Source organism: Lutjanus erythropterus, chromosome 12, assembly GCF_056507025.1.
Source record: "Lutjanus erythropterus isolate fLutEry1 chromosome 12, fLutEry1.hap2, whole genome shotgun sequence".
Lineage (NCBI taxonomy): Eukaryota > Metazoa > Chordata > Actinopteri > Lutjaniformes > Lutjanidae > Lutjanus > Lutjanus erythropterus.
Window position 1 is genome coordinate 38071108 of NC_139328.1, and position 17753 is coordinate 38088860.

The following is a 17753-nucleotide window of genomic DNA, read 5'->3' on the forward strand; positions in this document are numbered from 1 at the left end:
CCTCAGGTGCCGGGTAAACATCCACATCTTTCATCAACTGTTATAGTCTCTGAGCCCAAACTGAGACATAACCCTGATGACATCACTGTGACATCATCAGAGTTATGTCCTGAGACCTAAAAAAGATCTTCCAAACACACAGAGGACACTACATGCTGTTTTTACAGGCTGGGGGGATTTAAAAAGATAAGTAAACTGACTTAGGTACTGGAGTGCCCCTTTAAAGTGACAGCAGCAGAAATGACGACAAGGCTGGACTTTGAAAAAAAAATTCCAGAATCCAGAATATGGTTTATAATTTTGTTTGATTTATAGTAACAAAATTACTAAAGACTTACTAATACTTACTTATATAACACACTTATACTTAGTAATACTTAAATGATCACATGGAAGTGTATTGCTGCCATGTTGTACAACAAGGTATGTTACCAATGTAAGTTATCATGTTAACATGAAATGTTTCATGTTATAACAAGATAAATAGTATATTGTTATAACAAGAAAGGTTTCTTGTTTAATGTCATAAGTTTGTATGTCGTAACATGAAAAACTTATCACAGTAACATGACACTGTTTTTCTTTTTTTGTCTTAACAGTAATATACTGCCATTCAAAATAAATGCTAGGTAGGGTGGCCATGGTAATATAAAAATAACATGAAATAACACCAAAATTGAAAGTAAAAGCATGAAAATTTAAGTTAAATATCACATACAAATACATTTAAACGGATTCATTTGTACTGGGTTGTCACATATGGAGAGCTAAGATTAACATTTACTGTAAGAATACTAATAAAATAAACCATGATGTGTGATTGTATGTCACTCGTTCTTGAGAACTGGAACAAACTGTATTTTGAGGGGGGTTTGATTTTAATTCTTCAACTATGCTGGAAAATATATTCCAGCATACATATATATAAGATCAAACTCTTGGATATTAAACCTTGTAATGGGCCAACCTCCCAGTGATTCATTTTATTTATTAAACTTACAGAGTTGACAAAATGATTTTTTTTTTCATTTCACAGCATAGCCGTAGTGAGCAGACATTTTATTTCTTAGTGTTTCAGAGTTCTCTTAATGTTAATCAAAATACACATTTTTAAACCATATTCTTATTTAGCTTTGATTTAGAAGGACTACAGAGTCGACATGTTATGGTTGAGACACATCTGATAGAAATATTATTTAATATATTTGTCTAAAAATAGAAAGTTTACCTGTGCTCGAACAGTATTCCTGCCTTTTTAAACCAGTAAATGAGATAGGGGTCCTTGAGTTATAGCTAACCCTTTTTATGCCTGATTAAATCATGTTTTTGTAAAAATCTGACAGAATTGATGGAAATCTGGGCCAACATTTTCCATACAAAAATATTTTTTAAAGCAAAGATCCTTAAAGAATACATTGTCATGAAAAAAGTTTTTTCTTGGTAGTACATGATTTGTCCAAATTCTCAAGAATGGGTGAGATAACATGTTATAATAATAATATATAAGAATATTAATATATAGAGTCATGGCTTGTGTAGTGTTCAAGAAATTATATTTCCTTTCTGTGACTTTTTGCAAAAACATTGCCAAAATGTTTCTAAAAAATACAGTGAAATTCATCAGTAGGGTCACAGAACATTTTGACACTAAATTTAATGTCATTGCTTCTAACAGTTTGACTGTATTTATAACACTGAAATATTTGTGTTTTCATTTTTAACGCTACAAGCCCAAATCAAAAGATGTCATGTCTGGATGGCTGATAGCTGCTCAAAACTCAAAGATATATTTTATGACTATAAACAAAATATTTCACATTGTATCTCTGTCATCCAGCCGTATTGTCATTTCTGGTGACCAGTGTGCAAGACAATTAAATAGTGCATGGACAGTTTTGGTGGAGTTAACTATCCTTCCTACTTAGCCAGAGTCACACAAACACTTTCTTACATGAAAATGACACCCTCACCAACATGAACAAATCATCAATTGCTAATTAATTACAATTCTAAACCTTTTAACCCTTTAAATACATCCTTTCTGGATGGAACTGCTGATTCAGCAAAACAGTGGTTCCCATTCTTTCAAATAGCAAGTGCAGGAGAAAAGGACTCTTGGTAAGTAGAAAAAAAGGACAATTCCTTTTAGTCTAAAATGGCACCCAGAAATCATTCATGGCAAACCGTCAGCATACACTCATATCACCCTTCACAGTTTTTCTATGTAACTGAGAGCCTGGTCACACTAACATGTAAGAGAGCGACATTTTCCACTAAATCTAGTTCATTAGGACCAGAAGATATAGCTGTTCACTTTTTTCATATTTAATTCTTTGGCGAATTCTGATATGTGAAATAAAAAAGCAACACAGATGCACTAATGTCTGCAACCTCTGAGGAGGCTGCCGCAGATTCCAAAGTGAAGGAGGCCATGTTTGTAGTTCAGCAAGCAAGACATGTGAAGGAAGGTCCACTTGCTAATGCTTGATGTGACCGGCGTCAGCCAATAGAATTTAGTTACCTCTCAATAACATCTGGGGGTGAATATTACACTCACAACAGCCACCTGGAGCTAAAACCATTACAGTATACAAAAAGTGAGATAGTATAGAGCAGATAATAACATCAGGCCATCTCTGACATCATCATATCACCATGTAATGACTTTATGTAAGATTTTAAAATGAGTCAAAGATGCAGTGCAGATTAAACATGGTGTTATCTCTCTGCAGCTCATTGGTTGACAAAAAGTTCTCAATGAATGCTGTATTCAACTGTATTGATTCTCATGTCTTGTCTTATTGTAACAGTCTGTAGTTAGGGTTGGGTACTGAGCTTGTTGTTTTTAGGTGTACCGGCCAATTACGTCTGTACTACCACGTATGATTCACATTAAACATCATGCTAAAGAAGTTTTTCTTCTAAACAAATTATAAACATTAAAACATAGTTGCTGAAAATATGTGAAAAGACTGAGAACTATGTAGCACTGAATGGTGGAATTGGACTAGTAAACTGAATTTTTTGGGCGGACCTGAAACATGGCTGGGTACTTGGAAATGATCCTCCTTAAGTCCCGCCTCTTTGCTATGTGCTCCAATAACAATTGAGCAAGCTTGGCAGCCAGTTGTACCACTGTCAAACTTATCCTTTATGGTTTACTGCAGGCTAGATATGCTATGAGCTAGGCGTAGCTTAAAAGATGGTGCTGGGAAACCTGTAAAAGTAACATCACATTAGCCAATGTGTAGCATAACTAGCTAACCAGCTAAGTCAGTGGTTCCCAAACTGAGGGTAGGGCGGTGTGGATGACCAAGGGAGAAATACAGAGTGGAATAAATTACTAAAGAGTTTCTTAGTCGACCAGTAGTCGTAGGTTTAAGCCAATAGTCAACTAGCTGTTGCATGTTTCTGATATTAATGTAATTATTTAGATATACATTTCTGGGGCACAGAGTGAGCTGCCTGTTAAATACGAACTGCAAAAGGGTAGATGATTCTGAATATGTCTGAGCAACCATCAGGAGACTGAACATTTTGTTGCTTTGTTTCAAACAGTGGAATAACCTTTGACTATACAAAAAAAAAATATTAGCAGATATATCGACACTATGGATGATGTGTACTTACAAATTAACATGCTAAGTTAAAAACTTGCTCTTCGACCATCTCCTGTCCCCCCACCCGAACCCGCCGTGTTTTCATCGTCCGCTAAACACTAAATCCCCTCAGGTGCCGTGCTCCCTGTCATATCGGCCTCCACTGATCTCAGAGGCTGTATCCCATAGAACTGCTAACTGAGCTAACTTGCTAACAGCAGCTACAGCACAGTTAACAGCAGTGTGCGGGGAAAAAAAAAGGTCATGCAACAATCCCTCGAGGGGTCGACTATGACTCTTGACACCAACTAATGATGCAGACGTCGTTGAATGTATATGATTTATGAAGGGGAAATGAACAAGAGTTTGCTGATGATCCTGACATTTATTTTACTAAAATGCTCACTTGAATCCTTTTTTAAATGTTCATTCCATAATTATTGTCAGTAATTCATAATAATTGTGGGGTGGGATGACGTGAACAGAAAAAGTTTGGGAACCACTGAGCAAACAAACCATTGATGTATATTATCCATATATGTATTATAATGAACTTTATGAATCATTCCTTCCAATGAGATTTGTTTGCCTGGTGCATAAACCAGAAAGGTTTTCTAGCTTCTGGGCTTACTTCCTGGTTATACAGCCATCCAAATATGCACAGCAGTGTTTCCCTCCTTGCCCTCACTCTCGAGTTCCCGGTCGGGCCGTAGACTTTACATTGTGATGATGAAAAAAAATCATCATAGAAAGTGTCTGACCTTGTTTACAGTTTGAGGTGTCCTGTCAACTGTTTGACAGACGTCTTCTTTATAATAGTGGGAAATGAGGGAAAATATTGGAAAAAATTGGCAGCAAAGCTGAGTAGCAATGTTCTGTCTCATTCATATTATACAATTCATAGTATAGTTAGTTAACAACCATTTTGCTAACATTGGCTAGTGGAAGTAACTAGCTAACTTTGAAAATAGACTGATTAGATAGTATGCTAGTATTTTGCTACCTAGCTAGCTAAGGATTCATGTAGATTAGCTAGCTAATTAGAACTGTTTTTGGAGCACAGAGCAAAAAGAGGTGGGACTTAGGAAGGGTCAGTTTGGTACTGGTAACAGTTCAAACCCAGTACTCAATTCTATCTGCAGTACTGAAACAATGCAGCTAAAAATCAACCATTTCTCATTTTGTTTAGCCACCTTTAGATGACCTCCAGTTCCCTGGAGGATCTTGTTTGGCAGCCACTGGATTACGTCTAATGGCTAGATTCATAGCCCTTTGTGTCCAAATCTATCTCATGGCTGTCTACACAAAGAGAAATGCAGCTTTGATATTTGTCGCTCTTTAAACAGCCAGAAGATCAAATCGGTGTTAGTGCCAGTATCAAATTATATTTGTATAACCTTTTCAAATCTTGGCAAGACTCATCTGTATTTGAACATCTTAAAATTAGAAGGATCAATTAAGTAGAGTAGCTCCTTAAGAGATGCCATGAGATTAATGTTACACTGCATATCCGATTCAGTCTTATTCCATCTTATTAATTATAGGGTCTTGTGTTACATAGTAAATCTCTGAGCACTTCAATAAAAGTCACTATCTCCACTAAGTATTGCTTAAGTGTAAATGTACCCTGTAAGAGACAAAATCACCATCAAATCCAAGGAGGGGACGTGGAGATTAAAGCAAAGAGGGAGAAAATATGCGACCTATGCACAGGTGGTGATCATACAAACACCCAAATCAGTTCATTCCTCAACAGTATTAGGCATCGTTTCCTCAATAACATAGTGGCTCTGACAGCATCAGCACTTTATAATTCAACTTGATGGCTTTCTATGTTACATAAGCAGGGTTAAAAAAAAATCTGTTTATTTACAACTTAACTTGGATTTTTGTAGTTTTGGTCACCAAAAGCTGAATTGCTAAAATATGGATGGGGCGACCCACGAGCCATAAAGACAGTTTTGAGACAAATCTCCATTTTGATTATGAATAAGTATAGAAAACTTAAAACATGTCCGATGACTGCTGTTTGTGCCCCGTAGAGTTCCTGTGAGCCAATAATGCAGCTATGAAACACAACAAAAAAGAGTGATGTCCAAAACTATGAAAATACATCTAAGTTTGTAAAATAACAGAATTTTCCTAAAATACTGTCCTTATTTTTAAGAGGTTTCACCATAGAGGAAGAAAATACCAGTTGGTCATTACATGAAGTCCCTATGTTTAATAAAGAACTGTGTGTGTGGAGACGGAGAGGAAGATGAAAGATAAACAGTGATCATGGCGTTCTCCTCTCCAGAGGGAAGAGAGATACACTGTTTTTATATTACAACAGCCTGCAGTGTTCATACAGCCACGAGACCTGAAAGAATTATCTGTGAGTGCTGATGTGTTCAGTGTGTGTGAGTGTAAACCAGTGTTTTCATATGACACAAGTTAATGATTGTGTGTATGTGTAAGATTGTCCATCACCTCTGTATATATACATGGTGTAATATTACAAGACCACAGACTGCATAAATAGTGGACAGAGTTGAAGCCAATGCAGGAGTGCTTACATTCTTTCTACTGGCCAGCAGGGGGCGACTCCACTGGTTTCAAAAAGAAGCCAAATTGTATGTGACCTGGACTCTATTTCTCACTTGATTCCTTAGCTTACAGTAGGAAACAGTTTCCTAATGAGTTTATGGCCTCAATCACTATTGTCAAGCCTTCTTCAATCCAGCATGAAGCTCATTTTGGAAAATTATGGTCCCATTTAGAGTAAAATAGAACAGGGAATACTTTGGGTGGGGCTACCTTCTGAGTGACAGGTCAAGAAACTCAAACTGTCAAAACTAGGCAGTGCTAATCATCACTATGAATCAATTTTCTTTTAATACATTGACTATTTCTTGCCTCAGATGTTTTCAAAATTATATTTTAGTGACCATTTAGCTGTCATACTAGACACTTTGTGGTCTGCTGAACAGATGAGCCAAAACCAAGCACCACTTCACCCACCAGCTTCATGCTATAGTCCAAATATTGTTACCTCTGATTCCAAAAAACCAAGACAGGGATGGCCTTAATTCCCAAATATGCTCTTCATAATAGGTGACATGATGGGTTTACACTTGTAAAAGACAGACAGAAAAAACCTCCAAACATCAACCAAAAGTCAGTCAAGTAGGTGATAAAATAATCCCACCAGTTCGTCTGAGCATGTCTTCCCTTTAGCAGATGGACAAGAAGTCCTTTAAGTTCTCAGGAAAATTTAAGTTTAAGGTGGTTTAAGATGCATGCAGTGTAGGTATTTTAGAATTATAATAACTACATTTAGTTAATTGTGTGGTCTATCTTGGGGCAAGGTCTGTTCCTGCACACAACACCAGTTTCACTACTATGCAGATGACACAATGCTCTATCTTTCTACTGACACCACAGATGTCCTTAAAAATGATTTTGCTTTATTGGATCCCAATTTTGTCCATCATTTCTATCAGTTAAGTTTAAAGGCTTAAATCAAGGGCAAACTGACTTGGTTGTAGATCCTTGAAAAGATCTAGCTGCCTCCGATTCACCCTTTCTTGGAGGACCATGACCTGGGTGAATCTTTGTACTGAAATCATTTGTGTTTTAATTCAGCTAAATTTAGGTGATGATTTTTTCTAATGACGGAGTACACATGCTCTGGAGAACCACTATGACATAGCTGCAGTGGTGGCTTTCTAAAAAGTGATAATTAGCCTCAATTATAGAAGCTGGGCACATATATTTGATGACAGGATTCTAACATTACAGGTGTGCTGCATGTGTCTAAATCATGAGTCTACACTTGTATAATCTTGGAGTATTAGAGATTTGGACAGGTCTCACAGGTCACGGTCAAGGTTAAACAGTCCGATATCTATGATCCTGTGGGTGTTGGAAATTCAAATGCACATAGCTTGGTAAGGGTGTCATGCAAAGCTACTGTCCATATCTGGGGGGGGAGTCAACCTCTTAACTTGTAATGTAACTTGTGCTTGAGTTTCATGCTTTTTCTTATCTAGAGATAATTTCGGAGTGCATGACCTGTGCATTTCCAAATAATACACCTGTATATTGTAACCTTGGTGTGGACAACCATACATTTTTATGTTTGTGTTCCATATGGTGTGTGTGTACTGCATGTCCACCCTGTGTGTGTCCCTGGTAGTGTCCTCATAGCCTTGTCTGAGCCTCGGGGATGTAGATCTCGATGCTGTCAGCGCTCTCCGTGGCTGAGTTTTGCCGTACGGATGCAGCTCTCTTGGCGGCCATCAGGCGCTTCCTGGCCTCCTGCCGCTGTTTCTCTGAGCTCTCCAGTGAGCGGTCTCTGGCCAGAGGGGGGTGGTGGTGGGGGCCCTTGGGTGGTTTTTTTGGCACTGGAGGTGGGAGCCGCCTCTCCTGGTGGGAGAGGACGGTAGGGGGGTAGGGGAGAACATTTCAGGAAAAAGACAGACATCTATTTGTGTGTGTGTTTGTGTACATGTGTATGTTTGTATGTGACTGTGATGTCCATTGAAACTGCCACTTTCAATCTAGTAGGCTTTTGGTTTAATGTATGCTTGTGCATTTAAATGTGACCATGTTTACTGTAGGTAAAGAAGAGGTAAAATCATTTAGACATTCTTTTTTTTATCATAATACTGCAGCTACTTTACATGCTCTTATATTATCCTAACTTGTTCCCTACTTGTGTTGATTCACACATTTGTTATTTAAAAGACTTGTACATTTGTGTCAAATGTGTGAGGCCTTCAGATGCATGCAGGGTAGGTATTTTACTATCATAATAATTATATTTAGTTAGTTGTGTGGAAGTCTATCTTGTGGCAGGGTCTGTTCCTGCGTACAACACCACTTGCAGATGACACAATGCTGTATCTTTCTATTGACACCATAGATGTCCTGAAATAATTGTTTTTCTTTATTTATCCATCAGTTAAGTCAACACTGTACTATTTAAATGTATCTGGTTTTATTTGCCTTCTAATTCTCAAGGTTTTATTGGTGTTGTATGGCTGGAGTATTGTGTATATAATAGCATAGTCATTTTAATTGTATCTCCTGTGAAACTGTTGTGTAAACAGTGTGCTCCATACTGTAAAATGTATTTGTGGAGAAGGAACATCAGCATCACTCTCCCTGTCCATCTATCTCGACACTGGCAGCTACAACACACAACAAAATACCACACATAGTGAGGTGGCTGCAGGCGCCAGGAGGAAGCAAGGAGGGAAGGAAGGAAGGGCAGAAGGAAGCATGGAGACATGGATGGAAAGACAGACATGATGGATCTACGGAGGCCCAGAGGTGTCAAGGCCCTGTGGTGTTGTTGGCATTGCAGTTATGCTGATTGATGCGTGGCTGTTTGCAAGCGCCTTCACTGTTAACACAAAAAAAGCACAAGAAAGAAAAAGATAGCAATGAGAGCAAATGAGGAAGCCAGCAGAGCAGAGTCAGTATTCACAACGATGCAAAGCCACAACAGATACAGCTGAAAGACAGCAGGCAGAAGACATCTGAAAAAGAGTTACAGATACGCTTAAAGATATGTAGGAGGAAGAGTATCTGTATCACCATAGAGACCAAGTCAGACAACCATGCACTAATGCAGCACCATGAGAGAAAGCTGAGTGCTACTGCTAGACTAAAAATAAGCCTTTCTTTGGATTTGTCATGGTTCTGTATGTATAGATTTTCCGTTTGCCTCAAGAAAAGATATTTTAGCTCTCTTGCAACATGAATTGATCACCAAACACCCATGCAAAGGCAGAATGAGGAAATTTGCAAAGGTTTTATCAATCAGAATGTCTTGTTACTACTTTAAAGTAGGAATTATCACCTGTATGTCAAACAGGCATGGAAGCACGTTCTCACTTCCAACTTGTCAGATTCAGGAATGGTTCTAAGCTTTAAAGTATGATGCTGCAGGCACTACTCTAGCATCGGTTTTGTCACATGCAGAGCTCTGTGGTCAAGTTAGCAATGATAATACCCAACATCTGGCCAGACTTTTGAAATAAAGGCACTAAAATTACTTGGTTAAGTTTTGGCAACAAAACTGCTTGGTTTGGTCCTGGAAATGATGATGGTTTGAGTTTTAGTTTAGTTAGTTAGTTTAGTTAATTAGTTAGAAAAGAAAAGAGCATGGTTTGGGCATAAACAAATAAAGTTACTATCTACGTTCATGTACGTAATGCAACTTAGGAAAGTTACCTAACTTAAAAAGGGAACCCACAGTCAAAGTAGCAATAAAAAATATGCAACATCTGAGAAGACTTTCAAACTAAAAGCATAAAAACTACTTCGTTATATTTGGGTAACAAAACTCCTTCCTTAGAATTAGGAAAATATTAAGGTTTTAGTTTAAGTAAATAAATGTATTAAGTTGTTATCGAATTCAAATACATACCATAACGAAATGTAAAGTTATTTAATTTAAAAAGGGGATCTGCAGTCAAGTTAGCAATAATAAGTATGCATTGTCCAAGAAGACTTTCAAAATAAGAGGAATAGAATAGAAAACTACTTGGTTAGGTTTAGGAAAAGATCATAGTTTGGATTAAAATAAATATCTTTCATATGTATGTTTGCATATGTAACTTAAAAAGGGGAGCCAAAGTCAGTTTTGCAATACTAAATAAACAATGTGTGAGCAGGCACAAAAAGTACTTGGTTAGGTTTAAGAAAAGATCATGGTTTGGGTTTAAAATAAGTAACTTTATTGTGGAGGTTCACAGGTGTAACATAACTTATGTATGTTATGTAGCTTATGTACTCTACATAACTTAAAAAGAAATCAATGTTGACTTTTGGTTTCACGTGGGACACAAACCTCCTGTCTCCTGGATGACAGTCTTTTAACTGTTTGACTCTTTTAACCACCCCACCTCCTCCATAAAAGCAGACTTTCTCACTCTTCATACCATGTCACCTGTCTTCAACAGCACATAAAAATGTAACACTAGAAGGGGGCCAGAAAAGATGCTCAGGGGTACCAATGACAATACAGTTTGAAGCATGAGGACCTGACCAAGCTGCTGTATCTGACATGTTGGGAGTGAGAACGGGCAGTGAAGGCCTCCACCCAACAACCTCAGGTGTGACTACGCTGTCATTATAAGCAAATAGAGAGCTTTTAAACTGGAGCTTTTAAAGTGCTCAGTGAGAGGACATATTTTATATAATTACTACAGAAACATCATGGTGTGTATGTTAAGGCCCTACACATTATGTGATAACAGGTTCATGTCATGACAAACTGTGAGATGGTGAAATGAAATCTATGATCTCTAGTTTGAGGCATGTCAGACTGGTTATCAGTCATTAACAACAGAAATGAAAAAAAAGACATCAACTTACATCATCCATCTGAATGGTCTCACATTTTGATAATACAACTAAAAGCGAGCTATGGCCATAGATCTGGTGGTGCTTTTTTGTACATCAAGATACCAGTGTGGTATCTAGATGAAGATTAGTAGTCTGATGTTTACACTTTACAGAGATGGATGACTGTGGCAGGTTGGGCTTAATTTTGGTTGGAAACAAATAAACATTAATAAACAATTTTTTGTAAAGCAGTAAACCAGATATGAATAGTGGTCACAAAAGGACAGAATCACATCTGGTTTCATTAGACCACTGGCAACATGACATTTTTGTGCAACACATGACTTTAGACATAACCGAGGGATATTTCATGTGTTGCTATGGTCACTGGAGTTACAATTATAGCTTACTTTATAGCATTACTAAAAAAATCACTGGGGATTTCTTGGAAGTAAATGTACATCAAATATATTTCATGTTATATCAAGTCAATCAAATATTAAATACAAATATATAAAATCTGTGTTTTCACTGGGTGTTCACCTTACCTGAACTGAGTCTTACCTGTGTAGAGGTTAGGGGAAAGACTGCTCAGTTTTAGAGTAAAGTAACTTTAGAAAAATCTGCTATAAATATCCCTTTGTGTACCACGGACAAAAGCAGTTTGTTGCCAAATGAGACACTCATGTAATGAGTCACATTCATACTGGCCATGGAGTGAAAGAACTAACACAACATTAAATGGTTCCATTCAGATGATGGGGTTCTCCCTGGTCAAAGTCAGCTTGGTGTCACACTGGAAGCTTGTGAGTGTACCTTTCTCTCAGGGGGGTCCAAGGGTCTCCAGTTGTTGGCTCTGAGCTGGTGAAGCTCATCGAACTTGAGGCTTATGTTCTCTATAGACAGCTGAAGCATATCCCAGAAACCAGCCAGGTCTGAGGCCACGGGACGAGGGTGGGCGTTGGGGTTCTGTAACATGAGAAGTTGAGGAGAAGGAAGAGATGAAAGCAGCCGGTGAAGAGGAGAATTAAGAAAAGTAGTTTTAAATATTGCATCATCTTCAGCTTTGTATGGAGGGAAGCTCAAAATGTGTTGCAAAAAATATACTACTAAACATAAAAAAAGATGAATATATGCATCGTTCCTTCTTGAGAATTGGGACAAAACTGTGTTTTGGGGGGGGTTTGATTTTCACTCTTCAATTATGCTGGAAAATATATTTCATAAGATCAAACTCTTGGCTGTTAAACCTTGTAAAACATATTAAACTCCTTCAGATACAAATGTAACATTTTGTTACCATTGACAAAATGTTCATTTTTTTCATTTCACAGCATAATCATAGTAAGCACTAATTTTACTTTTTAAAGTGTCTCAGAGTTCTCTTAATGTTAATCAAAATACACATTTTTAAACCATAATTCTTATTTAGCTTTGATTTAGAAGGACTACAGAGTCCACATGTTATGGTTGAGACACATCTGATATATATATATGTACAATATTATTCAATGAATTTGTCTAAAAATATAAAGTTTACCAGTGCTTGAACAGTATTCCCACCTATTTTTAAAACCAGGAAGTGAGAAAGGGGTCCTTCAGGTATAGCTAACCCTTTGTATGCCTGATTAAATCATGTTTTTATAAAAGGAAATCTGGAACACAACTTTAAAAGACCAAATACATTTTCACCCAAATAATAGAATTAAAGTGTTGGTATTAGTAATTTCTTACAGTTTTTTTGGTAGGGCATGATTTGTCCCAGTTCTCCAGAATGGGTAATTCATTTACTGGTACATCATAGTGAGATATTTATCCTTGTACTGTGTTGTTCATATTGTTGCTCTGTATGGTTTCATATCTTATAGATAGCTAAAGAGCTTTCAAACCACCTTGAACATTTCTACATATGGAGGCTTCTAGAACAACGATGCTGGGTGGTGCAGAAAGCAGCTTGACAGTCATGAAAATTTAAATTCATACAACAGATTTGCAAACTTGCTGCTTTAATATCATTGCATGGTGATATGTCATAAGCATTGTCTTTTCCTGGTTATAAAGGCTACATTACAGTAAAGTGATATCATTTTCCTAACTTAACACTGAATGTTGTAGCTGTTCTATTATTTATCTTTACCAACTTAGTCATTATATAAAGATTACTAATGATTTATGATTTTTTTTTTGCCCACCTCTACTGTTGAGTATTTTAATCTATAGCAATGCATCATATTTTATAATATCACATGTTCACAGTATTTGAGAATTTACAGTCTAATTTTAGAGAAAATGTTTATATTGACATATATATCATATATTGCTGCATATCCTAAAGATACTGAGATAATATTTCTAAGCATATATTGCCCAGCCCTATATACAGGTTTGGGAAATTAGTTATATTATCTTCACTGCATGCAGAGCCCTATGCTTCAAACCATGACACTGCAGGGACCCCTCTAGTGTCAGGTTTGCATGTGCAGGACTATGTGGTCAAGTTAGCAATGATAAGCATGCAACATAAGGGTAGAATTTCAAAATAAAGGCACAAAACTACTTGGGTAGGTTAAGGAGAAGATCATGGTTTGGGTTAAAATAAGTGGGCTACATACATAAGTTCATGTAACACAACATAAATAAGCATTATGATACCTTTTGATGAACTTACATGTGGGATTCATGTAATATCTTATAACATAAAACCCCAGTTTCCTGGGTGACAGTCCTGTTTATTGACCCATCTATCCTCCCCACCTCCCCCATACAGACTTTCTCGCTCTACTATGTAATGTGACTTTGATGGCAGATCAAAACGCAATGCTTCAGCGGCGCCACCAGATATGATGCTAGAGTGGTACCTACAGCATCATAGCTAGGAGCATAGGGACACCAACCAAGCTGCTGTATTTGATGTGTTGGGTGAGAGAGGGGGCCAGGACTGACCTACTGACAGACCAACATTTGAGGCTTTTCCACTGTCATTTTTGGCCACACCAAGTCAAACTGTGCCGTGCTGATTTGCATTTCCATTAATACTTTGAACACGAGCTGTGCCAAGTTGCACCTGAGATGGACCTTCTCCTAAGTGGAGTCTGGTCTCTGCTTTATTTTACACTTTCATATTCATTTTGAGCTGCAGAAGAATTGCATCAAATCACTGCTGATGAAAACCAAACACTTCCTGGTTTCAGCTTTATGGTAAAATAAGAGGGGACTTTTATTGTGAAAAATTTATAAGAAAAAGTGTTTGTTCCCCACTTTACAGTGCCATGACTCAAGCCCAGCTTGTCTTAAGTTAAAAAACACACCTTGAAGGGGGTACCCCTGTCATAATGGAAATACAAATCCCTGCCAAGCTGGGCTGACATGCCGAGTCAATCTGAGTCATATCAGGCCAGCACGTGTATTGAAAAGGAGTAATTGGCATGTTGAAAGCCATGCTGTAAACCTGGTTAAACGTATTTTGATAAAGAAATGGAATATGTTTGTAAAGCAAATCTTAGTTTGTTGAAAAGTCTGTTACAGTGGAGTGAAAGGTGGAACTCACCAAATTCTCCTCACACAGCTCCCTGAACTGTTGGAACTTCTGGGATATGAGAAGCTGAGCACTTCCTATAGCACTCCTCATCTTCCCGAGGACTATGAGCACAGACAGACAGAAAGACAGACAGAGAGTTCAGACAGAGTGACTGACCTGCAGTACATCTGTTACAGTCTGTTCTTGAGAAAATGTACATACTGCTGAGGTACATTTTATTTTCCTGCTTACCGAGGACACAGTATCACCGTGTGCTGATGTAAAGTACATCAACTATGGCTGCCAACTCATGACAACACCATCGCTAGGCAACGGACTAAAAAGTTGACATCACATTTAGACTTTTTTTTAATACCTTTTGTAAATGTTCTACTTGGAACCCTTTCAGAGTTCTACCTAGAACCCAAGATAAAGGGTTATACCAAGAACCACCTGTGAAAGGTTTCACCCAGAATCACCTATGAGAGGTACTCCAGAGATCCCTTCTGGTAATGGTTCCATGCAGAACCCTCTCTGGAAGTTCTACCTAGAACCTTTCCACCTTCTAAGGCTGCCAACAAAAACCTACAGAGAACCTTTTTATACTCCAGGGCTTTTATCTATAACAAACTCAAGGGGGTTCTACCTGGAACCTTTTTATATTGCAAAGGTTTTATCTAGTTTTATATTCCATTTATTTAGAAAACACTCAGGTGGTTCTACCAAAAATGTTTTTATATTCCAAAGGTTTTATGTAGAAAACACTTGGGGCGTTATATGGAGAACCATTATATATTTTAAGGGTTTTATTTAGAACACACTCAGGGCATTCTACCGGGAACATATTTATATTCCAAGAGTTTTATCCAGAACACATTCAGGGGGTTCAACAGAGAACATTTATATATTTCAATGGTTTGATCAAGAACACCGTGAAGGGGTTCTACAGAGAACCATTTTATATTCCAAGGGTTTTATCTAGAACCCACCCAGAAGGGTCCACTGAGAACGCTTTGATATTATGATACAGAAAGGGTTCTTAATGTAACCTGTAGTTTTACAAAGAACCTTTGACAAATCCTTTCTTCAAAAAAAAGGGGTTTTCAGAAGCAAATGGTTCTGGGTAGAACCTCATCCCTTTAAGAAGAACGCTTTTGGATCCCTAAGAGTGTAGCAACATGCATTCTTGGAGCCTTAACATGACGAACACACACACACACACGTACACACACACAAAGACATACTATCTTCAGGCAGGGCATTCTCCCGCTGGTCAAGCTCCATCTGTCGACACCAGCCCTCCAGGCGGTCAGTCTCCGCCTGCAGCAGCTTCAGGAACCAGCGTCCATCTCTCTGACACACTGACCGCTGCACCACCTGCCAGACAGACAGACAGACAGTTTCACAACATGTAGAGACACACCTGCAGAGACAGTCTGTATATTCACTTGAAGGTAACAAAGCTAGTGATGTGGAACAATCATAAATGTCGTATATGTCTTAAAAGTTAATATTGTATTACTTTTATGGTTGATTTTACATCAGTTTGCAAGTTTAATGTGGTGCTAAATTAACTATCATAAAATATCATTTCAAGAATAAAAAAAATCACATATACAATCTTCTCAGAATCCTGGCATTTATTACTGTGCATAGTTCACTTTGATGACATGACTGCTTTACTGTCTTGGTTAAGGGAGAAAAACAATTTTAAGGACAAAGGCAGGGTATACAGTCTTCTGAAGATCTACTGTTCCAGCTCTCCATTGGTTCCTATTCACCAATCTATGAAAATTGCCTGACTCATCAAACTTGTTCGAGTTGCACAAGCCATCACAGCCCACATCAAGAATGAATTTTTGTCCATTTGATATCATTGTTGCATGGTAATGTAGTTCAACTGCACTGCATTACCTCATTTACAATAATGTAACTCTGACAAAAATCAGTGCAGACGTGATATTCACTCTGGTGGCTTTAACTCACACAAGTTTTCAGAGTCTGTTAGAGGTACTCTGAGGAGTTTTACACCACTAGTAGCGCTATAGAGCCATGTTTTCATGACAGTCATTTGTGCAGATAAATACTTGCTGTTGAGGTATATACTCCAGACAGACTGCAGCCACAGATCTTTTAACTTGACTTGATTTGACAAAAATCAGACTTTAACATCAATAACTTGTGACTCACTAAACTTGACAATTAATTTCCTTTTATTTCCTCAATCAACTGACATTAACACTATTCACTCTCAGCATGTCAACACTAAATTCCCCAGATCCACTTTGTTTGAACCAGTCAGACAGCATCCAATCAAGTTGCAGGAGAGAAGCATGAAGAACTAATATTTGAAATAATTTCATTCACGTGCAAAAACTACCAGGTGGTGAATAAAAATGAATTGCAGGATGCAAAATGTGTGGATTGAAAATTACAGATGGAGATGTCACAACTTCCAGCTTTGTTCATTTGAAGTTGTATAAAGAAGGCTTAGCAGAGGCTAATATTAACATGCTTAGTGAGCTAATGCTTAGCAAACATGAGCTTAACAGCTAAATAACTTTGTAAATCAATGAGGCTGGAAGCTCACTGTTACATTCTGATTTGCTTAGAACTTGAAAGTTTAGGATTTGGGACGTGACTTGCAATATGTCAGTCTTGGCACAACTCTGGACTTGTGCAAAGATTTGAGACTTGCAAAATGATTACTTGGTCTCATATCTGCTATTCATAGTTTTCACATGATGTCATGTTCATATGGGAATGCCCCCTTGAAGGGCGAAACAATGCTATCTTCCACTGCCAGCCAGCTTACAAACTGAATGGTCTCAGATGTTTCATCAAAATGCTGAACAGTTGTTGTGCGATCATTCATTCATTCATTCATTTTCTGTAACCGCTTAGTCCGTAAGGGTCGCGGGGCTGCTGGAGCCTATCCCAGCTCACATTGGGCGAGAGGCAGGGTACACCCTGGACAAGTCGCCAGTTCATCGCAGGGCTGACACATAGACAGACAACCACTCACACTCACATTCATACCTACGGGCAATTTAGAGTCACCAATTAACCTAACGTGCATGTCTTTGGACTGTGGGAGGAAGCCGGAGAACCCGGAGAGAACCCACGCAGACACGGGGAGAACATGCAAACTCCACACAGAAAGGCCCTGCCCCAGCCGGGGAGCTGGGGGATCGAACTCAGGACCTTCTTGCTGTGAGGTGGCAGTGCTAACCACTGCACCACCGTGCCGCCCCTGTTGTGCGATCAGACGCACTAACTGATGGGGAGACAAGCCC

At 38.2% G+C, this 17753-nt stretch overlaps 1 protein-coding gene across 1 annotated transcript in view; it reads right to left on the reverse strand.

Annotated features, from left to right (window-relative positions):
* Positions 1 to 6837: 6837 nt before the first annotated feature.
* The window catches only part of LOC146318455 (disks large-associated protein 1-like), a 99032-nt gene continuing 88116 nt past the window's right edge, over positions 6838 to 17753 (reverse strand). The window contains exons 11-14 of the mRNA XM_084732732.1: positions 15702 to 15834; positions 14488 to 14579; positions 11757 to 11909; positions 6838 to 8009 (exon numbers count right to left, since the gene is read on the reverse strand). Of these exons, the coding sequence (XP_084588858.1) occupies positions 7785 to 8009; positions 11757 to 11909; positions 14488 to 14579; positions 15702 to 15834 (603 nt within the window). The 3' untranslated portion in view covers positions 6838 to 7784. The remainder of the gene's footprint in view (positions 8010 to 11756; positions 11910 to 14487; positions 14580 to 15701; positions 15835 to 17753) is intronic.